This window comes from Mandrillus leucophaeus, unplaced genomic scaffold (genome assembly GCF_000951045.1).
Source record: "Mandrillus leucophaeus isolate KB7577 unplaced genomic scaffold, Mleu.le_1.0 Scaffold182, whole genome shotgun sequence".
NCBI lineage: Eukaryota > Metazoa > Chordata > Mammalia > Primates > Cercopithecidae > Mandrillus > Mandrillus leucophaeus.
Window position 1 is genome coordinate 1730877 of NW_012101832.1, and position 23153 is coordinate 1754029.

Sequence of the window (23153 nt, forward strand, 5' to 3'; positions counted from 1 at the left end):
TGTAGTCCCAGCTACTCAGGAGGCTGAGGCAGGAGAATGGTGTGAACCCAGGAGGCGGAGCTTGCAGTGAGCCGAGATCGCGCCACTGCACTCTAGCCTGGGAGACACAGCAAGACTCCTTCTCAAAAAAAAAAAAGAAAAAAAAGTACAAATAGGGTAGCGATATTGTAATATTTAGCATGGCATAGTGGGTACGAATAGATAAAAGTACAACTTTTAGAACCAAACTGCCACGGTTTAAACCTCAGCTTTGCCAATATGGTAGCTGAGTGACCTTAGGGGAGTTAAGAACCTCTTTATGGTCATTTTCTCATCTGTAAAATGGCAATAAAAGTGGTACCCACCTCAGTGGTTATGAGGATTAAATTATTATTAGCCACTGTTTGGTATATATTCAGTAGTAATTGCCCAGCAAAGGTCAGGTATCATTATGGTAAAATGAGGTAATGCATGTAGAGGCTTTGGAGTGTCCCAGAGCAGTCAATAAGACAGCTGTTGGTATTACAAATTGACGATTTACAAATACTTTTGAGTTACTGATCTTCTATTATTGTTGCTTTGATTTTATAGGTCTCTTTCTAATACAGTAAAGTTCAAGTTTAAAATGAGAATTTTTATACATTTTATTTAAATTATAACAGTCTTTGAACTAACTGGTGGTGTTAAGATGGTACAAAACCTCTTACTGATGCATTAGCTTTATCACCATTTTATAGAATCTGGTAAGAGCCTCTTGCTTTTGGGATCCCGGTTAGACCCCTGAAGGGGACATTCATGCTCACCGCTCCACAGACTTGCCACAAACAGTATCCCATTTGTCTCTGACTTCTCCTAGGAAATTGTCAAGTTTCTGAGTATCTTCGGGAAGCAAAGTCTTTTCTTTCAGTGCTCTGCCAGTTCTAATTGTGGTATCATACACAGGCTGCTTGCCACCAAGAGTTTTCTGAAACTCCTATGTTTCCAGAAAGAAAACAAAAAAGTGTTAAAAGTCAGATGACATCTTGATTTGGAACAAAATAATTTGAGTTTTCAGGCTAGAAACCAAATAAAGTATGAAAGTCACCAGTTTTTTTGGACTAAAATTAACCATAGCTTATCCTTAAGAAATTCATAATTTTTTGTTTATACCATACACAGAAGTGCCTGACAATTTGTGAAAGCCTACAGTTTTAACTAGTTACTCCCATATCTACTTTGCTTAAACTGTTATTTAAATGAGCAAATATCATGATTAGATTATCTAGATATAAAATGGAATCCTGGCTTCATCATTTTGACTTTTAAACATAACCGATTGGTTTTCTTTCTACTAGCTCTGATTTGTATTTTTGGCAAGCTACAAGCTTTAGTGAATAGTATTCTTGGGACCTAAGACCAATTAACTGCTTTACCTTATGCTTAGAAAGCTGAAGTTTAATTTTGTCTGGGTCATTGGATATCTCTAGTTCTGAGTCCAGGTGACTCTCGGCATCTTCTAGCCAGTCAATCAGTTTTTTCCAAGCTTCATGGAACTAAAATTACATAAGAAGTAAGTTAACAGGAATGAATATACACACTATACAGCACATTTGAGAATCATCCCAGAGACTCAATACATGCAGCCCAAGATTCTTCAGTGAATTAGTATCTCTCCTCCCCAACTTACTTGTTTTGCCCGCTTCCTGGCATCATCTAGCGATCGCCCTCTTTCAATAGATCGCTGGACAACCTTCTCCCATCGAGACTGCACGCTAACCAACAAATTCTTGATCAGAACAACATCCTGTTTTTGGCTAAGGAACTTTAATTGATTCCCAGTTTGATCCAGCTCAATGATCTGGTCTCGATGAGCATTTACTTCATTAGCAAAAACCTGAAGGAACAACAGTGCTCTTTTTAAGCTTAAGATAAGATAAAGGGGCATTTCTTTCAATTAGTGCTTTCAAAAAGAAGGCAGCATCGTAATATCATAGTTACCTTGTGCTCTTCTATCTGGGAAAGGACAGTATTTAGAATCAGGCTTGGTGGAGAAGCGATGTTTAAACTCTGCTCTGCTAGAGTGAGCCAGTTGATAAATTCTTGTAGGGAATTCTGGAATTCTGTTGCCAAGTTGAGGGCCTCTTCCAGCTTTGACTGAATTTCAAGTAAAACACACACACACAAAGAAAAAGTGCCAATTTCAGGAATTATAGCTTCAGCAACAAAGGCATGAATTGTACACCAAATGAAATGACCTCTAAAAAGGAAGCCTCATTTAATCGACCTTCAAACATGCTTTATTTGTAAAGAAGGGGACATTTTAATGTTATTGTCTGAAACAAGTGGGCAAGAACTGTGTACATGGAAAAGGAAATAGAGCACAATAAGCAGCTAAGTTCCTTTCTCTGCTACTCTCCATTTCCTTGAACGGGATTAAGACTATTCAATAACCGTAAGTGAACAGACCCTTCAGTGGTGACAGCTGTAGGATCTGCAACCTGCTTTGGGTAATGTTTCAGTTTCCTTTAATATACTTTTTGTGGTATAAAAATGGCTAAATGAAAAGCAATTTACTACAAAGATGATGTTCAATGTAGTACTCTTTGTTTAAATACATGTTTTCAGAAAATATGGCATATGAAAATATGAGTCTAAAAATTATGCTTATGCTATAAGAAGAAGAGGTAATGAAAGAAGTCAAGACATTCTAGGCAAAAATCTGACAACACTAGATGTAGATTTTCAGACACTTTCATTTACCTAAGAACGGCAACAACAACAGCTCATTCAGGGAAAAGGCTGCTCCTCACAAGTACACTTCAATCCCACAGAGTTCATAAACTCCATCCTCAGAGACCTACACTAACCTTTTGGTAATGACTTCTGCCTCTGGCCGACCTACTAGGCAGGCAAAGTAAAAATGATGGGCTGGCAAAAATGAGTATTTCCAAAATATTCACAGAAAAAACTCCAAGATGTACACTAAAAATGTTAACTTGTTAATTCTACCTGACTGGGTTATAATTTCTATTTTCCTTTTTGCGTTTTCAGGTTATTTTTGTAACTCCCCCACTGCCACCCAAAAAAGAAGCTATTACAATAAATGTTATAAAAATGTACAAACCCAATCTAAACAAATCAGGTGGAAAAATGAAATCCACTTCAAATATACAGAGGAATGTTTAGAAATTAATATATTACAACTTCCTAGATAGGAATTCTTTCCACATCATTTTATCTACATATTCTTTATATTTTTTATATCTACTTTATAGATATAAAAGATATACTTTTATATCTAATTTATATCTTTATATTCTTTATATCTACATATTCTTTGTATTTTCTTAATACAGCACCACACACATTTAATAAATGATTTTACTGATCCTGAAGGTAATGTTCCTGCAAGATAATAAACTATCCTTGACACTCAGTTTTTGCCTGACCATTTCTGATGATGGGCAACTATGTCTTAAGGTATTTTGCTCAACTATTAAGAAAACTCTCTGAAAATTTCTTGTTTATGAGCTAGAATCTGTCTCAGTTTATTTAATCTTAGCTTTGCCTTCTGCAGGATCTATGGATGACAGCCTGTCCAAGGATTAGTTGTGTTTTTTTTTTTTTGGAGACAGGTTCTTGATGTCACCCAAGCTAGAATGCAGTGGCACCATCACCTCTCACTGCAGCCTCAACCCTCCAGGATCAGGTGAGCCTCCTACTTCAGCCTCCCAAGTAGCTAGGACTACAGGCGTGTGCCATCACACCTGGCTAATTTTTAGGTATTTTTGTAGAGATGGGGTCTTGCTATATTGCCCAGACTGGTCTCAAACTCCTGGTGTTAAGCAATCCTCCTGCATCAGCCTCCCAAGTGCTGGAATTACAGGTGCGAGCCCCCAGGTCTGGCCCTGTCCAAGAATTAGCATACACTTAGGTCCTTTAGCCATTCTTTATATAACCAAATTACCCAATCCCATGCTAGAAGGCTTTTAGGAAATTAATGCTTCTCTCAAGATATTCATGTGTTTTATGTCCTTCTGTTCATTAATTTCCCAATGATAGGGTCATCTTTAGTGTTTCCACCATAAATCAGGCACGGGGCTTGGCACACACTTGCTCAATAACTATTCATTGAGTGAATGTGGTCAACAGGTTTATGTATATATTGCATACTTGATCTGACCAGCAAAAAATACAGTGAAACTCTGTACTCATAAAAAATAATCTTTTTGGGCAAACACCTTCATCCCTAATCATCTTTCATTATTTTGTAGAGAAGAGAATTTGATCTTTGAGGATGAGTAGGAAGAGGTCATATAATTTACTTCTCTCCTGATTTCTAGTAAATTTCCTTGCATACTGCATTTACATTAGGAACCAAATTCCTTGTGGAGAATTATTAGTCATCGTCCCTACATGCCCTGTCCCCAATCTCTCAACTCCAAGACACCAACTCCAGCAAAATCTTGTTTTTAAGTAGAACACAAATTGATGATTAATATAGGACATAAAACCCACCATGGAGCAACAATGGCAGTAATGTCTTAACAGGTAAGGAATGAATAATTATATAAGCAAACAACAACAGAAACTTATAACATCAGTGCGACTCAACACGGACAGAATCAGTTCTGCAACTTCTGTTACAATACCCTGGTCTTCAAAAAATCTTCATATAAATAAGATGGCAATTATTATACATGCAATCAGTCAGTAAATTACTCAAACATGGGGATCATACACTGTACCTTTCTTTCTTCCATCTTACTGCTGACCGCATGCCACTTCTGCTCCAAAAGTGCTACACTCTGTTCTGTCTTGGAGCCAGACCCAGAGTCGTCACGGCTTAGAAGCATGAGTCTGCCCTTGTCAAGTAGTTGATTATAAGTCTCTTCCCTGGCTTTCAGCTGGGAATAGAGTTCCTACAAGAAAAGGCAGGAAAGATATCAATTACACCCATTCTCTGGAAGACACCTACATATAGATTCTGTAGCAGAGTCTGGGAAAGTCCAGGAAGAGATCATCTTGATTAAAAGCCATTCTTTTGGAATCAGTGCAAGTGCTGAGCTATAAGGGAATGAGACCCACCATACTTAATAATAAAAGTAGCTGTAATAAGGAAATACTAATTACTTAGAATTCATTTGTATTAAAATGTAAATATTAACATATTTTACTAAATAAAATAACAAGTGACAAATTAAAATATTAAAATAATTTTATCACCCATAGAAGAAAAACATTTTTTAAGGATTAGAGATCCCTCAAAAGACTCCAATAATCTATTTCCACTTTTCATGAAAAATTTGCCTAGAAATTATGTTGCTTTTGGTTCTAGCATGCATTCTTGAAATGCTGTTAGTAACTATTTGATTTCCATAAACTTCCATTAAGTAGTTTCCTTCTTAAGTACAAACACATCTGTGTTATATATTTTTCTTCTTGATGCTGTCATCTTCAAGTCAATATATGTGTGCCAATAAAGCCGATTAACTCAAAATTTCCAGCTGACCCTTGCCTGTCACTACTGCTGCCTACTGTAAGGTATTAGAAGCCTGTAACAGGCAGCAATCCCCAAAGGTTATACTGTATTTTTGGTAAAAATGCACTACTTTGTAGATTTCCAGATACATATTAATACATCACTATGAACTTGGAAGGGAGCTATTGAATATGGGATGCTTATACTCAATTTAAAAAAACTGCTATTACCATATGTGTATCAAGCTGTTCCCTAGCAGTTTCAGGAAGTCCTCCTGTGGGCTTAGATGCAGAAAGCTGGCTCTCCATTCTAGTAAGTTCCAAGAGGAAATCTTCAATTTCACTGTGGAAGCCCTGGGCCTTTTGAGAAAAAGATACAGAAAAAAATATGTCAACCACATCAGTAATCAATTCTCAGCTTCAAAAGTAAACTTTCCAAATGATATGAGGAATTTATCTTGAGGGAGGAATTCTGGGCTGCTCTCTGGCAAAGCTGTTCTGTTGCCAGATTAGCATGGGGCCAATATTATTGTTAGAATCTAGCAGAACCCTTTAGACCTCACTATAACATATTATAAATGCCTGACACAATCAGGTGAATTGACTATATGATTAAGGTACTCTTGAACAGGGAGAGACCTGACTTGATCCAACACAAAAAGGGAATCATACAAGTGAAGATCTACTAACTTTGAATAGTGAATAAAAAGACTGAGCTACAAACGAATTCAAAAAAGAACTACCCAATCAAAAGCTGCTCTTTCCAGATAAATTACAGCACAGTATGAACCTTCCCCTCAAGACATAAGGGGTTCTTTGCTTTTCAAATTGATCTCCTCTCTCTTAGACAGGCTTTCTGTTATCTGTATAGCTCTTCCTACCTCACTTGGATGTCACATGTACCTGCTGCAGAGTTGACTGAAGCTGCTGCTCCCTCTCCTCTGTTTTCTGTAACACTGACTCCCAGCATTGGTTCATGGTTTCCAAACGGCTCCTTAAGCTGCTGGCATCATCTCCAGCACTGGATTCAAGAAGCTCATTGCCAGCTTTGTTGACTGTTTCCACTGTGGCTTGATGAGCCAAAACATCATTTTTTAGGACCTAAAAAATGTTGAACAACATAATTTATCTCCATGGATATCATCTAACTTGGTTCTCTAAGGTATACACAACATTCGAATGCTTCTGGTGGCAATATCTGGTCTCAATGGGGTTAGAGATGAAGAAATGAAAATACTTACATGGTGTTTTGCGAGCTCAACTTCAATGACTTTTGGGTCTCCACTTATTGGTCTCTGAGCATCTAACAACTCTTCAGTATGAGTCAGCCAACTCATTAGTTCCTCTAAGGCATGTTGGAACTGACCAAGGGCCAACAGAGCACCTTCTAGTTTGTGCTACTCAGGAAAAGACAGAAAGGGAACATTCATTAGGAAATTAGAAAAGAGCAGAGAGTAGTTCACTGATGTCATCTACCACCTGCCTTACCTGTCGGTGGGCAATTTTCTCACCCAGGTTCTCCCAGAGGTGTTTGAGTTCTGTCAGTGGTTCTCGTATAATGTCTCTGTCTGTCTCATCAGTAGCTTTCTTTAACATCAGTTCACCCTGGTGATTAAGCTTCTCCATCTCAATTTGCTGCTGGTAAACTTCGACTTTGAACTCCTGCCAAAGACACACTCAATGTTAACATCAAATCAAGTCTTTAAAAACTAAAATAAAACAACTCTTCTTCAAAAGCCATACCCAGATACAAACCTTCATTTCATTTAACTGATCTTTAACAGTATTGAGGTCCGTGCCAACAGGGGGCATGGTGCAGAGTTTAATCACAGTGTTATCTAGCCAGTCAAACATAGACTAGAACAAAAGACAAGTAAACAGTCAAAAACAACCAGAAGTATTTGGGAGAGAATGAACATTATCCCTGCTAACATAAGAAGACATAAATCAATCAAAGCACCTTGTGCTGTTTGTGATTTTAGGTAAGGGGCACAGATAAGGAATAATGATCTTTATTAATAATACAGTGATTTAATAATGGAGCCAACATTATCAAAATAATGTTCAAAATAAAGTACAATTTGGAAATACTAAATTTGAATAAAAGTTAAGATTTCTCAATCCCAGCTAGCAAGCTCATGGTGTTCTGAAGTAACTGTGCCAAACTGTGCTTGAAGATAACCTGGGTTTGGAACCTCTGGCAAGCAATGACTTTCACAGTAAGACCAGCTTCACAACATAGTTGAATGAATCTATGATGAGCAGGGAATGATAAAAATGGCAGGAAGAGTAAGAATTCAGACAGATGTCACTACTTTTTTCACTACAAGTGGGGAACTTTGGCTAGATTTGTGGAAATAGCACTATCTTAGGTCTGCAGTCCTGTGAAGGTGATCCACTCTTGTGCTGAATTCTGAAAATGATAAAAATGACAAAAAACAGAACCTGTATTTCCTTGGTGGTCACCTACTGGCCTCTCACCTGAAGAGTGTCCTGATACTGCACAGCAGCTTGCATAGCATCCTCAAGTTTTTCTAGCCTCTCTTTCCATGTTTTGTTTAAGTTCTCCCAAGCATTATTCATCTAGGGGAAAAACATTCAATCACATTCTTCAATCAGTATCACTCTTCAGTCTGAGCCCACTAATGTTCTAACTGAATGCCTCATCCATTTCTCCACACCTCATCAATGCTCTTCCTCACTTCAGGCTTCTCAGTTTCTCCACAGGCAAAAATCAAATCTGCTCCAAGGATCCGAATAAACTCCAGCTCCTCATGCAGACCATCTGTCTCTTCCTTAATAGTCTACATGTAAATGAACAGAATATAAGCCAAAACAGAAAACAGAACAGAACTTACCAAACTTTGCAAATGTGATTTATACCCCATCAATAGCAGATGTGCAATGTAACTGTCAATTTCACTTATCTGGATGCTAAAGCTTCAGACTCTAAGTGGTTATTTTTCATATACACAAAATATGTATTACATATAGATATATGTATATATAAAATAGTATAGAAAAGGCACAGTGAGCTTCAATCATTTACCAAAGGTTCATCCCTTCCTGCCTCCAAAAAAATAGCCGGGTGTGGTGGCATATGACTGTAGTCCCAGCTACTAGGTAGGCTGAGATGGTTGGATTGCTTGAGCCTGGGAGGTGGAGGTTGCAGTGAGCCAAGATCGTGCTACTGCAATCCAGCCTGGGTTGCAGTGAGAGGCTGTCTCAAAAAAATAAAAATAAAAAATAAAAATAAAAAAAAAGAAAAAAAAGAAAAAAGCACCAAAAGACTAGAAAAAAGTATGTCAAAGTAACAACTGTTATCTCTAGATAATGAGTCCAAAAATCGATTTTTATTGTCTACCACCTATTTTTCTACACTTAAGAAATGTAATATAATGAGCAGGTTTTTTTCAATTGGAGAATGTCTCAACTTAAAAAGAAACTTTAGGCCTGGAGCACTGGCTCACACCTGTAATCCCAGCACTTTGGGAGGCCGAGGTGGGTGGATCATCTGAGGTCAAGAGTTTGGAACCAGCTGGTCAATATGGGGAACCCCCCCTGCCCATCTCTACTAAAAATACAAAAATTAGCCAGGCATAGTGGTGCATGCCTGTAATCCCAGCTACTCAAGAGGCTGAGACAGGAGAACCGCTTGAACCCGGGAGGCGGAGGTTGCAGTGAGCCAAGATCATGCAATTGCATTCCAGCCTGGGTGACAAGAGCAAAAAACAAAAACAAAAACAGAAACCTTTAAGGTACTCAGCCTGGCTAAGCTATTAACATACCTCACTTTGATTTGATGAAGCGCTTTTTCTAGAGGACAGACACTTAAGAGAAAAGGTTTTGTTTCCTTCTTACCTCAGCAGCTTCAACCTGTTGTTTGATGATGGAAGGATCAATGCCTGGGCTTTCCAAGTCATGGACAATATCCTGGGTGTCTTTGATGGTGGTCAGGAGAGCTGCCATGTCATACCAGAACTTCTCCGCTAATTCAAGGACATCAAGAAATTTGATTTCTCGCTCTTCAGCCCGAGCTTTGATGTCCTCCCAGAAGAATACCATTTGATCCAATTTATCCTGGATTTCTGAGCAGGTTAAAAAAAGAGATATGAATAGAACTTCCCTAAGAGCCTGAAATTGGTCTCTTCAGAAATTCCATCTAACTCTGACCTTTTCAACGAAACTATCTTTAAAAAAAAAATGCTAAGCATTTATAACTAAAGGATAATTTTCTATTTTAGTTTTACTATTCTTTCTTTCTTTTCTTCTTTTCTTTTTTGAGACGGAGTCTCGCTCTTGTCACCCAGACTGGAGTGCAGTGGTGCAATCTCGGCTCACTGCAACCTCTGCCTCCGGGTTCCAGAGATTCTCCTGCCTCAGCCTCCCAAGTAGCCAGGATTACAGGCATGCGCCACCATGCCCGGCTAATTTTTATATTTTTAGTAGAGTCGGGGTTTCACCATGTTGGCCAGGCTGGTCTCAAATTCCTGACCTCAGGTGATCCACCCGCTTTGCCCTCCCAAAGTGCTTGGATTATCAGCATGAGCCACCGCACCTGGCCTATTATTTCTTTCTTTCTTTTTTTTTTTTTAAAGAGAGGGAATTTCACTCTGTCACCCAGGCTGGAGTGCAGCGGCGTGATCTTGGCTCACCTGCCTCCCAGGTTCAAGTGATTCTTCCGCCTCAGCCTCCTGAATGGTTGAGATTACAGGCGCACACCACCACACCCAGCCAATTTTTGTATTTTTACAAAATTTTGCTATGTTGGCCAGGCTGGTGTCGAACTCCTGGCCTTGAGTGATTTGCACACCTCAGCCTCCCAAAGTGCTGGGGTTACAGGCATGAGCCACTGCGGGTGGCCCTGGCCTATTTCTACACTAGCGTTTTCCTCTTACATTGGTCTCCCACATAAAGGGATTATAGAAGTAATCCAGAAATGAGCTATCACCTACTATAAAGGTAGTGCTAGGATACAAAACCCCTAACTTACAAAAGGGCTGAGATGAGAACTCTGTTTCCAGTGTTCTGTGTTAAACTTGTATGTTTCCCATGGAAAGTGTTACAAAAGGTAGCTATGTTCTACCCACTACTGATACCGTAGTTTACTCACGTTAGGGGTTAAAGGAGCTTTTGTTTCCTGGCCTGGGAATCTAACTACCAATTGTAACCTTGTTTCAATGGGGAAATGTGTTCTGAATTCCAAATGATTTTCCAATGACTTTCTGGAATACTCATTACTGGGGACTGCCTTTACATTCAAAGAAAGAAATAAATCTGGTGGGATGCTGAAAATAACCACAGCCTAGAATTTATTCTGTTGATTTTTAAAAATAATGACAGTCATCAAGCACCTTTTGCAGCCAGATCCTTGTCTGCTCCCTGAGATCGTCCAATGAGCTCCTCTCCACGGCGCTTCAAGGCCTCAAAGGATGGCTGCAGTTTTTCTAGCTCCACGGTGGCACTCTTATTGTCACTGATGCACTCTCTGATCTTGTCTACTTCAGCAGGGATCAGTGGTGGCATACGTAGGCGAGAGGAAAGATTCTCCAGTGTCTCCAACATAGGCTCAATTTTATCATGAAACTAAACAAATGTTGGAACATTACCATCACAGCATACCTCATCACTCTTCTTGGGGAAATGTTAAGGAATAAGGACAAGATATTGTCCTAGTACTGTTTAGGATAACCTGTGCTCAGTCTAGCCCAATGGCTGTTAAGTGTTGAGTTTGGTTAAGAAACTGTTTTGGGCCAGGGGCAGTGGCTCACACCTGTGTGTGTGAGGGGCAGTGGCTCACACCTGTGTGGCTCACTCCCAGCACCTTGGGAGGCTGAGGTGTGTGGATCACCTGAGGTCAGGAGTTCGAGACCAGCCTGGCCAACATGGTGAAACTCTATCCCTACTAAAAATCAAAAAATTAGCCGGCCTTGGTGGTGTGCGCCTGTAGTCCCAGCTACTAGGGAGGCTGAGGCACGAATCACTTGAACCTGGGGGGCAGAGGTTGCAGTGAGCTGAGATTGTGCCACTGCACTCCAGCCTGGGTGACAGAGTAAGACTCTGTCTCAAACAAAACAAAACAAAACAAAACAAAAAAACACACAAAAAAACTCCAAAACTGTTTTGGGCATAGTACACCAGAACTGGCCCATTAGGAAAAAAAAAAAAAAGAAAAAAAAGCCAATATTTATTTTAAGACTCTAAATATATGAATATAATAGAAACCAATTCAAATCTTTAGTGCTGCCACAATATTTCTCCTATTCCAACTCATGTAACAAAAAAGGGACAAGACTATGAAACTGCTGAGAGTCAGTATGTCAACATCCGGGATGACAGTTGCATGCAACAGACTAGACCAACAAGTTAGATGCCCTCCACCAGCTGTGTAAATGGATGGGGAACTTAATATGCTACACGACTTGTAGTTTAAAAGTATCATGGCATGCAATTTAATGACCCACCTTATCGAACAGTAAGAGGAAAAAATGTTGGAATAATTTAAGGTAATTAAGGAAGACCAAATCTAACCTTGTTCTTAAAGAATTATTACTGTCCCAGTTTTCTGGTACTTTGAAGAACATGACTACAACTGAAAAGTTCTCATTAAAATTTGATGCAGAGAGGGGAGAAAAGAGAGCAAAACAGATAAGCTTGCCTCCTAAGAAAAATCTATCTCAAACCAACTCTGGTTTTAGTTAGAGAAAGGCTTATCAATTTCAAGTGTCCTATAGAAAAAACATGGTGGGACTCCTTTTAACAAAATCACTTCCCATCACTCTCTCACGTCTAGGTTCCACCCCAGATGAAACTGACATAATAAACTGCACTAATTAAATTTATTCCACTAAAGTTAAGGGAAATTCCCTTATAGGTAATGACCTCAATTTTCAGCATTATAAGAACACCCTAGTCCCAATGGGGATGGGTACCTTACCTCTGTAATCTGTAATGGTGGGCGCGGTCAACACAACAATGAAATGTGACGATGTGGGGAAGACAGGAGCAGGCAGCAACAACACAAAGTAACACATTCCACAATGTGAGTGAGAGATGGGACGGAAGGTGGGGGGAGAAACTTGAGTAAGTACAAATATTAACCAAGAATATTGACTAAACATAGGAATAAAATACCCAGACATGACAACAGTACCACTAAGAGTAATATATTAGTTGAAAGTATGTAGTTACATGCTTTAAACCCCTCTGCTGGTTTATGCTTCTCTTTGGCTCTTACTACTCCCTACTCAAGCATCTTAAATATGAGTTAGCTGGTTGCTTAAGAAAACTAATGTGCTGTTGCTCTAAAGCTAAAAAGTAACAGGTTCAACAAACACTTTTTTGAGGCAGTCACAGCTTTTGAATCTGCAAGGTAGATTTATTCAAAATCATGTGCTAAAGGATCATCACAACATAAAGTTTTCAGAGAAACCATCAACAGACAATATATACCAGCCAAGATGCATTTCACTCTCCTCAGAATGTCAGTACGCCAATGTTCCTTGGAATAAAAATGCAGATAGGCTAAGCTTTCTGTTCTATATACCAATCAAGTATTAACATGCTGGTCTGGACACTGCTGAGCACAGAGGCATACCTGATACAGAGACCTCTTGTTTAGAACAGCAGACAGTTGAAGGTTATGAGTGTCAGACACACACATACCTGTGCGGACTGGGACACAGCCTCATCCAGAGCCAGGGCTCGCTGGCGCACCTCCTCCTTTATTTGGGCATACATGTTTTCTGCTTTCTGGTATTTTTCTTCCACCATTTCCCCTTCCTTGGGGTTTAATTCCTTTAGTTGTGGGCCTATCTTTAGTAGTTTGTCAATATGAGGTTTGTGTTCAGCAATAGATTCCCTTAATTGCTAGGTAAAAAAATAATTAAACCATAATGAATACTTTTATACCAGTTCACTTACTTTGTTCAGAGCTAATATCAACTTTAAGAGGAACAAACAAAATTGTTAAAAACCAGCAAGGCCCAGCATCTCACCATTTGTGCAGGAACAGAAAAACACCTAAATCTTAGGTTCTGACTCTACCCAATTCTCTTAATTTTTAAAAGTCAGTTCTGATGTCTCATCACCCTAGCAGCCTTCCTGGAAACATCCTCTCTTCTCTTCCCCTACCACCTGTGTCATACAAGTCTACTCCACACTCTTCTGTAATCATAAGTACTTCTATGTACTCTATTTTACTCTACATGGTTTAATAATTGTCTACCTCCCCAGACTGAGATACCAAGCTGGATAAGCTATGAATAGCAACATTTTTGGCAATCCAACCACTCCTTGACTTTACTGTTGGCTACGTCCAGTTTATATCCTTCCACTTATAGGAATAGCAATAAGCACAAGCCATAAACCAGAAATAAACATTTTAAAGTGTCATTAACTATACAGAGCAAATGCCTTCTGACATTACCTCATGGCTTTCACTCCAGTTGGTGCCTAAGTAGAAAGTACCATCCAACCACATCTTGAGTGTAACAACATGCTACTATCCCCGGAAATATTTTAAATTCCATTGATTTTTAGTGAGTTGTTTCTTTAGCTCTGTCATTCCAAGGTTCTCGATATCTCTATAATCTTAGTGTTTAATCAATTGATATTAAACAACAAAGGAAATAATTCAGATTATATATTATGAAAGGAATTCTAACTGATTAAGAATTCACTTCGTAACACAGAACTTGCACCTATAGACACTAAGAAATGTTGTTTTTAAATAAATTATAGAGACCATTTTAGAGCAATAAAATGAAATTTGGCATGCTCCTTACCCTCATTTCCTCTTGTTGCTGCCTGAGCTGCTCATGATCAATGGCTGGAGGGGGTAACTGTGCTATTAGTGCCCGAGTTTCCTCAATCCAGGGGCTGAGCTCTTCGTAAGTTTCCCAAAACTGGTTTACTAAGACCTGGGCCCGCTCTAGGCGGGCATAACGCTCTGAATTGAGTAGGCTAATGGCTTCATATTGCTGTATTAGAGACTCTGTCTTTTCCTATGTGAGTAAATAAAAAAAAAAAGTTTAAGTGTTACTATTATAAACTCTTAAGAAAAAAAGTAGGTACATATACATTAAAAAGTCTAAAAGAATACACAAATTATTTTAAAATATGAATAAAGTAAGATTAGAAGTGATTTTTATTTTCTTTATACTTACCTGAAATTTTCTAATTTTCCTATCATACATATATTTTATTTCTAATTTTTAAAAGATAAAAGTTTAAAAGGCAGTAAAATAGTGTAAGAAAAACACAGCAAATTTAATCTTTCAGTAATGACACACAACCTTAGATATAGCATTATTATTATTATATATGTTTTTGAGACAGCGTCTCACTTTGTCACCAAGGCTGGAGTGCAGTGGCGTGATCTCGGCTCACTGCAACCTCCGCCTCCTGGGTTCAAGGGATTCTCCTGCTTCAGCTTCCCGAGTAGCTGGGATTACAGGTTCCTGCCGCCAGGTCCAGCTAATTTTTGTATTTTTAGTAGAGACAGGGTTTCTCCATGTTGGCCAGGCTGGTCTCAAACTGCTGACCTCAGGTAATCTACCCACCTTGGCCTCCCAAAACGCTGGGATAACAGGCATCAGCCACCGTGCCTGGCCAATATAGTGTTATTATAAAGGATCAGTTTAAAACTGAACATCTAAGGGGCTACGATGGAATCTTTGCCTATCCAAGTTTTGCCTGTCATTTTTCTTCTGATTAAAAAAAAGTCTCCAGAAACCTGCCATTTATGCTTCAAATGTTTAGGATGAGTAGCTCAGTCAGTTTATGAGTATTTCTGAGGAAACTGTGGTTAAATATATCCTTTATAAAACAAAACAAAACAAAACAAAAAAACCTGCCAACAAACTATCTTGACCAATCCTTTTAAAACTTAGGTATGACCTTTTAGAAGGATAAAGCTGGACTGTAATAACAATTGTAAGAAAAGTCCAGGAAGGAAAAAGCCTTAAACCATCATTTCACAATTGTGCTTCTAATTCACCATGATCAAGACAGGAACAATATGGCAAATAAATAAATGTAATTCACCTGTAATACAGTTTTCTGCTCCTCCCCACATGTGCCAAAGATTTCACTACGGTGACTGAAGAGTTCATCCATTGAATCTTTGTGTCGAATAATGTCAATGGAGAAAGCCTTTGAAAAGTAAAATGTAGTTAAGTCAAGAAGTAAAAAGACCCTTTTCCTGTGTTACTGAAGGTTAAGACAAAATCCATGAAAAAGCCACATTAAAAATTGTTCTTATACAGTTTGACACTTTGCCTATCCAACATCTTCTTTAGCTTATCTTTTTACTAGCTTACAAAAATTTCTACTCTCCTAAAAATCACCAAGGAAATTGCTAATTATGGATTAATGGGCCTATTTTTCCTTTCTTACAAAGCAAAAAAAAAAAAAAGAAAATTCTTCCTCGTCTCAACCAAGTACATAGAAAATTAATTTCTATTTACCATCCTGCCATTAAATTATTCCACTTGACATGGGATAGTCCGAAACTCTCCTTGTCACTCTAAGTTACTGATGATTCTGTTAGCTCAGGAAAGAGTGGGCACATACCTTCTGTACCTGAAGCTGAGCTGTGGTCTGGTCCTGTTCCAGGCGAATTGGACCCAGAGCCATCAGTTTCCGTTTTGTTTCAGCAACCCAAGCTAGTTCTGCATCGGCAGCTTGCTCATACTAATAGACGTATTAAAGAAAAATAAACAAATTATATACAGCCAAGTCTCCTCAGAACTGTAATTTATTCAACACAGCAGGGCCTGGATTTTCAGTAATATAGTTTATATCTCACAAAGTAGAGTCAAAACTGGGAAGAATTTCATAAAATCACAATTCAAGATGCAAACAAGTTAGAACTGACCATATTTCAATTTCTTTAAAATAAGTTACAGAACTCAGTTTCTACAGCTAGAAGTAACAGATATCAATCCCCTTCAAAAGAAATATGCTTCTAATCAGTGTTTTTATGAGACTATACTCTTCCTGCCATTGCTCTTTCCTACCCAGACATGGAACAGTAGGTTTAGTCAGATGTTTAAATATAAACCTAATATGGCAGTAGACAGCTGAGTCAAGCTAACTTGGAAGTGCCCGCTCAGCTGAAGTAGCACAAAACCCCAGAAGAACAACCCCATTTTTAAATGGTTATGTAATAATGAAAACAAAGAACATGTTCTACGTGACTGTTGTTTCATGAAGGCTCCCCAATCTTCCCCCCTTCCTTGCCCCCTCAAGAGACAGGGTCTGATTCTGTTGCTCAGGCTGGAGTGCAGTAGCACGATCATAGCTCACTGTAGCCTCTAACTCCTAGGCTCAAGTGATCCTCCCACCTCAGCCTCTCTAATAGCTAGGACTACATAGGCAATTGCCACCATGCTTGGCTAATTTCTTAATATTTCTGTAGAGATGGTGTCTTGTTATGTTGCCCAGGCTGGTCTCGAACTCTTGCCCTCAAGGGATTCTCCTGCCTTAGCCTCCCAAAGTGCTGGGACTACAGGTGTGAGCCCCGTCTCCTATGCCTGACCTCCCCAGTCTTTTATCTCTTCCTCTTCAACTTGGCCAATATACATTGATATTTAAAATATGCTTCTCCCAAGCACAATAAATTTCATATTGAAATACCTGGCCAAGATTAGGGATAACTCTAAAGACACACTGGGGATACACCTGGACTCAGAGCAAATTTCTGTGTGGTTCAAAAAGCATACGTTCATCACTATGATCCTAAGGAGTTATATTAACTTATTTTTTGTACTGCGGCACATTAAGTGGTATGTATCCAGCTACACAAAAGAACAAATGATTTTTTTCCAGAAAGCAGGAAGGAAAAAAGATCATGGGAAATATGACACCTGTGTTTACTGAGAAGGTTCTATTTTAGATAGTTCTGCTATTTTGGTTTGCATATTTGATAGTAATTATAGTTCTTGATTCCGTCCCCTCTTCCATCTAATGCTAAGAGAGCTAATCATGTCAAACTAAGACTGTGATGCATTTGGACCTTTTCAATCTAGATATTATCTACTCCCATCACCATCAGCCTTCTTAGCAGGGCATTAGCTAAGAAAAGGCCTCATGTAGACTCTTCTCCAAGTACTTCTCTACTCAAAGGGGTCAAGTATTTTGGTCAAATCCTGGATCCATCTTCATAAACTTCTACCCAATCATTTCCCATCAATGAAACATATTTATTCCATCAGATTTAGCTTGAGCTCATTCTTATTTCTGAGTCTGTATTTATGTGGGTCATAGTACTGTATCTCACACATCAATACTGTCTAAAATATTAATGCAGAGGTATTATAAACATTACCTGTTGTGATCTCTGAATAGCAGCATCAATTTCATCCACCCTTTGTCCAATAGTGTCACTGACTAGTTTGTACTGCTCGTTAGCATCGGACACAAGTTTATCCAGCCCTTCTCTGGCTCTCCAGGGCACCAGCTCTAAGAGAGCACGGCTCACCTCATTCACTGTGTCCAACACCAGCCTGTGCTCCATGACCTCCTTCTTTAATTCCTAAGGAGGGAAAAGAGTTTTCAGGCCATACCTTGCTAAATAAAGCACATCAGCAGCTGTGCTGGGTGGAAAGTGCTATCTCTACCACCACACATCCCAGCAGGACTCTGACCTCCTTCCTTCAGTTATTTTTTTCTCATGTCAGATTTTTCAATCATTCTGAAGCCTGACTAGACTTCACTGTTGCTTGTTTAGAATTGTCTGTAAGACTTTTTGAGCCAGACTGTCTCTGGGTAAAACAAGTAATACTTCTTTCATCTCCTTGCTTCAACAGAAATGACAAATAATGCTTTAACCAAAGGCTCAGTATTTAACCTAACGAGTACCTATACAATAGTTCTATGCATCTAGAACTATACTAGATCCTGCAGAGAAATCAAATAAAACCATGAAGCACTCTTTAGAGAATAAATAATAGAGGTAAGTTATAAAATGTTACAAAGCAAACTTGATTCAACTTTCTTCTTCATAATGTATGTGTAACATATATGTCTTTATGTCAAATCTTACTGTCCATGAGTAAACAAGAAAGGGGGGCACACATTTTTAGTTTATATTTAAGGTCAAGGTTGATAAAACTTAAGGATTCTGATAAAGAGGAAGGCTTTTTTTCCTTTTACGGTAAAATAACAGCTCACCTTCTGTCTTTGCTGAAACTGGGGTATCTGCTCCCCTGTGGGAGACTGTCCTCCACTGGCTGCCAGCTCCTCCTCCACCTCCTTCAGCCACCCGGTCAGTTCCTCGTAAGTAGACTGGAACTTGGTGGCCAGTTGCCGGGCTTGCTCTAAAGTTCTGAGGGCCTTGGAGCTAGTAACTGTGATGTCTGTGTAACGAGTCTTTATTCCATCTAGTTTTTCCTGGATAAGTAACACCTCCTCACCTATGGAAGATAGCACACAATTATTCATATTTAAGAGATCTAGGAATGAGGATTCTCTGATCCCCTTTCTTCAAATCAGAGCTTTAATTTCTTTTTTTTTTTTTTTTTTGAGACGGAGTCTCGCTGTGTCGCCCAGGCTGGAGTGCAGTGGCCGGATCTCAGCTCACTGCAAGCTCCGCCTCCCGGGTTTATGCCATTCTCCTGCCTCAGCCTCCCAAGTAGCTGGGACTACGGGCGCCCGCCACCTCGCCCGGCTAGTTTTTTGTATTTTTTTTAGTAGAGACGGGGTTTCACCGTGTTAGCCAGGATGGTCTCAATCTCCTGACCTCGTGATCCACCCGTCTTGGCCTCCCAAAGTGCTGGGATTACAGGCTTGAGCCTCCGCGCCTGGCCAGAGCTTTAATTTCATAGACGCTCTCTCTCTCTGTGGTAATGATTTCACCCATCCCATACTAAGGGCAAATGGGAAATAAAATAAACTTTCTACTGGATAAAAGAAGCCATTTCTGAATTATTAAAATCTGAGTTCAGCTTCAAATGTTTCTAGATGTTCCCAGCACCTTTCAGTGGATGCTGGCTCCTCTGTTGAAGGAGAGGCGAAATCATCATCTATAACCAGATGTGAGACGACGTTTTAGTTTTCAAAAGATTTAGCAGGAAATAACCTTCTGGAGCACAGCAGGGAATACAATCAGTGAATACTAAGCTTCTCATATATACATAGAGAAGAGGCTAAGGCAGGGAACTCCTTTCCTTGGGTACATGATCGTCTTTGAGACCATAGGGGTGCTAAGAGACGCACTTTTCAAAGTACCTGTGGTTTGTTTTAGAAGAGCCTGACCATTTTTAATAGCTTGGTCTACATTCTTCTTTCTATTAACAATTTCTTCATTTAAAGCCTGAAAGGAAAGAATACCATTAATGCCAAAACTGTGGCACTACAAAGGAAACAAAATGTGAGACCCTTAAGAGACCAAATTTAAAGTAAAGAGATGAATACTAGTTTAATTTAAACATCAGATATTTGATCCCCTCATTTTCTCTTTGGTGAGCCCACTGACTATTTAAAATAATTAAATCAGATACCTATAGGCAAGCTTTCCTAAGTACTGGATGAGAAAAACTTAGAATTACATCAGCTTTACCAATCTATTGGTACCAAACCTGAACCCAAGAAAGGTAGAAGTGAAATTCAGCAAAATTGTCTACTGTGTCCAAAGTAAGGAATAAACAGAAAGTTCAAGAGAAGAAATTCAGTAAGAACAAACTGACTTAAAACAGAATCCTGGTTAAAAACTCTCTTCATGTTTAAAGTTAATGAAGCAAAAGAATCAGACTATAAGAAAAATTACCTATTTTTACTGCTTCCAAACAGATTTCATAAAAATGAAATGAAAAAGGCAAACTCTTCTATTAAGATGACACAGAATCCTTGGAATTTGAGCAAATCCAGAAATATCCTAAAAGTTCTAACTTGATCTAATATCAAATCCTGGGCACTACATATATAGATCTGGTTTTGTTAAAGTACATTATCTTTCATAAAACTGCTCAAATAGAATCTTAGTGACCCATCAGCTAATAACGTAAATCATGAGTTGGAGTTCAGATGGTCCCTGACTGACTACACCCTGTACTATCTTCTAGAATTACTGATTCAACTTGTTAAATATAAGTATTTCCATGGACTCATTCAAAAACAGATAGGCAGTCAACAAGTCCACAAACTAGGTACTTGTGTATAAAATAAAGTTGAAGTGTGTGTAATGAAGAAAAAAAATAAATAAATGAAGAGAAACATGAATCAAAATAACAAAATAACAAAATAACATAACCAATAAAAATGGAAACATGAATACCAGGTGGTCCGCATGCTGTTTGTGCAGGACATCCTGTTTGAAATCCTTTACGAATACTGAACTGAGCTTGTCCTCAACCTCAGCCAGCCAGTTGAGCACCTCCACCTCATCCTCCCCAAACAGCCTAGCATTAGACAGAGCTTGTTCAAGCAGGGCTGCCTTCCGACAACAGCGGTCTTGAATTTCACTGTATCGGGCCTGCAATGAGTCTATCTTTTCTGACAGCACACCCTGTTCTGCAGGAGATGTCAGGGAGGAGAGGGACTGCCCAATTTTGACTGCCTGGTGCACATCTGTTGCATGGTTTTCTATGTCTTCTTCCAGAGCCTGGAAATCCAGATGGAAAAAATGAATAACAGAAACAAAATAAATGAAAAGTAAACACAAAATGAATTAACAAATGATACAACAAATTAAACAATTAAAAAATTCACCGACTGAAGGGCAAAAATAATACAAAAATTGGGAACAAAAGCTGTTTATTCCAATGGTAGCTTATCAATTTCTATTTGTATTTCAAGAATGTGACTTTTCCAATTAATAATCTGATCATATTTTAAGTTAAACCCACAAAACACACATCCTATAGAACGCTGCAGGCAGTTTACTCATTTCTAGGATTTCTAAATCCAGTTTTCTGTTTTCATTTACTGTAACCATTCCCTACCTTGTGCCGAATGATCTGCTGCTGTATTTTGGCAGTCTGAGTGCCAACAGGTTCTGAGTTAGCAAGCTTTTTCTCTGTGACAGATAAGAAGTCCGAAATAGGCTCAGCTGTCTCATGGAACTGTTTGGCCAGAACCAGGATGTCTTCCAGCTGTTTTTGCCTACACGAATATATAGAACAAGCTGCTCAGGAAAAAAGTCACATTAAGACTGGTAATAGTACTATACTCAGTAAAAAAACAGTCTTTTTCCAGGTACAGTTTAAATACCAATAGTAAACAGAACACACATTACGTAGCATTTCGATGTTTTAAAGGATTTCACACCATTAACCTTATTCTCATTCTGTCATAACCTTGTAAGGTGGACAGAATAATTATCCCCCTATTATAAAAGAGAAAGTTGACTCAGAAGACTTAAAGAAAGATTTGTCCAATCACCTGGTGAGTAGCAACAGCAGAATCAAATCTTCTAATGTTCTCCTTATACCATATTGACCCAAATCAAAACAGAATGTAGCATATATATCACTTGAACATGTGACCAAAACAAAGTTTAAAGGAGGCAAAAAGGTGTCTGTTTTCATTCTCTCTGTCACTACTACCTTCATTTGTGAGTGAAGATATCTGAAGAGTAAAGACTGTATATCACCTATGAACTAGAACTCCCTCCCCAACTTCCCAAAATCCAGTCAGGCTTCTGGTAATTTCAAGCCCCAGAACATAACTTAGAATCCAGATTTAAGGCAAAAAAACAAAAAAGAAACAGAAAACCTCATGCTGGCTGAATTTGCCAACACAAAAAGCACCCCTCCCCCTGCAAAAAAACAAAAAAACTATAGACTTTACATCTCACTTGGAATCTTATTTAATATAACATCCATACTAAGCTTGGCTTTTCTTTGGATACATGATTGTCACTGAGACCATAGAGGTGCTAAGAGATGTTCTTTTCAAAGTACCTGTGGTTTGTTTTATTCTATAAAATAAAAGCAGCAAATTACAAAGGCAGGAGGAAGTCTGGATATTGGAGACAGCCTGACAAAGAACAGACAAGAAAACAACCACAGAACTGTATTAGCCCACAGATGAATAATGAAAGGTCATAATGTTGTCTTTGAATTACTAAAAACAGACTAAAAGATATGGCATCTGAAGAGGCCTGGGAGCATATGATGCACTTAAGTTCAGCAAACCTTTACTGAAGACCTAATTTATGCCAGGCCCTATGCTAGTTATGCCCTGACCAAGTTGTTTTAACAAAAGTGGTTTAGCCAGGTATGGTGGCTCACCCCTGTAATGCCAGCACTTTGGGAGGCTGAGGCAGGTGGATTACGAGGTCAAGAGATCGAGATCATCCTGGCTAACATGGTGAAACCCCGTTTCTACTAAAAATATAAAAAATTAGCCGGGTGTGGTGGTGGGCACCTGTAGTCCCAGCTACTCAGGAGGCTGAGGCAGGAGAATGGTGTGAACCCGGGAGGTGGTCCTTGAAGTGAGCTGAGATCGCGCCACTACACTCCAGCCTGGGCGACAGAGCGAAACTCCATCTCAAAAAAAAAAAAAAAAAGTCCGGGCGCGGTGGCTCAAGCCTGTAATCCCAGCACTTTGGGAGGCCGAGACGCGCGGATCATAAGGTCAGGAGATCGAGACCATCCTGGCTAACATGGTGATACCCCGTCTCTACTAAAAAAAAATACAAAAAAACTAGCCTGGCAAGGTGGCAGGCGCCTGTAGTCCCAGCTACTCGGGAGGCTAAGGCAGGAGAATGG

General features: G+C 39.1%; 1 protein-coding gene across 1 annotated transcript in view; it reads right to left on the bottom strand.

The window, feature by feature from the left end:
- The window catches only part of MACF1 (microtubule-actin crosslinking factor 1), a 459246-nt gene that overhangs the window by 39072 nt on the left and 397021 nt on the right, over positions 1–23153 (bottom strand). The window contains exons 57-80 of the mRNA XM_011977683.1: positions 21384–21543; positions 20717–21043; positions 19672–19756; positions 18616–18857; positions 17771–17977; positions 16015–16134; positions 15487–15594; positions 14226–14444; positions 13105–13308; positions 12377–12385; positions 10794–11025; positions 9301–9527; positions 8121–8243; positions 7921–8022; positions 7195–7296; positions 6928–7101; positions 6681–6836; positions 6343–6540; positions 5671–5799; positions 4707–4880; positions 1957–2112; positions 1646–1852; positions 1392–1511; positions 783–952 (exon numbers count right to left, since the gene is read on the bottom strand). Coding sequence (XP_011833073.1) covers positions 783–952; positions 1392–1511; positions 1646–1852; positions 1957–2112; positions 4707–4880; positions 5671–5799; positions 6343–6540; positions 6681–6836; positions 6928–7101; positions 7195–7296; positions 7921–8022; positions 8121–8243; positions 9301–9527; positions 10794–11025; positions 12377–12385; positions 13105–13308; positions 14226–14444; positions 15487–15594; positions 16015–16134; positions 17771–17977; positions 18616–18857; positions 19672–19756; positions 20717–21043; positions 21384–21543 — 3951 coding nt within the window. The remainder of the gene's footprint in view (positions 1–782; positions 953–1391; positions 1512–1645; positions 1853–1956; positions 2113–4706; positions 4881–5670; positions 5800–6342; positions 6541–6680; positions 6837–6927; positions 7102–7194; positions 7297–7920; positions 8023–8120; positions 8244–9300; positions 9528–10793; positions 11026–12376; positions 12386–13104; positions 13309–14225; positions 14445–15486; positions 15595–16014; positions 16135–17770; positions 17978–18615; positions 18858–19671; positions 19757–20716; positions 21044–21383; positions 21544–23153) is intronic.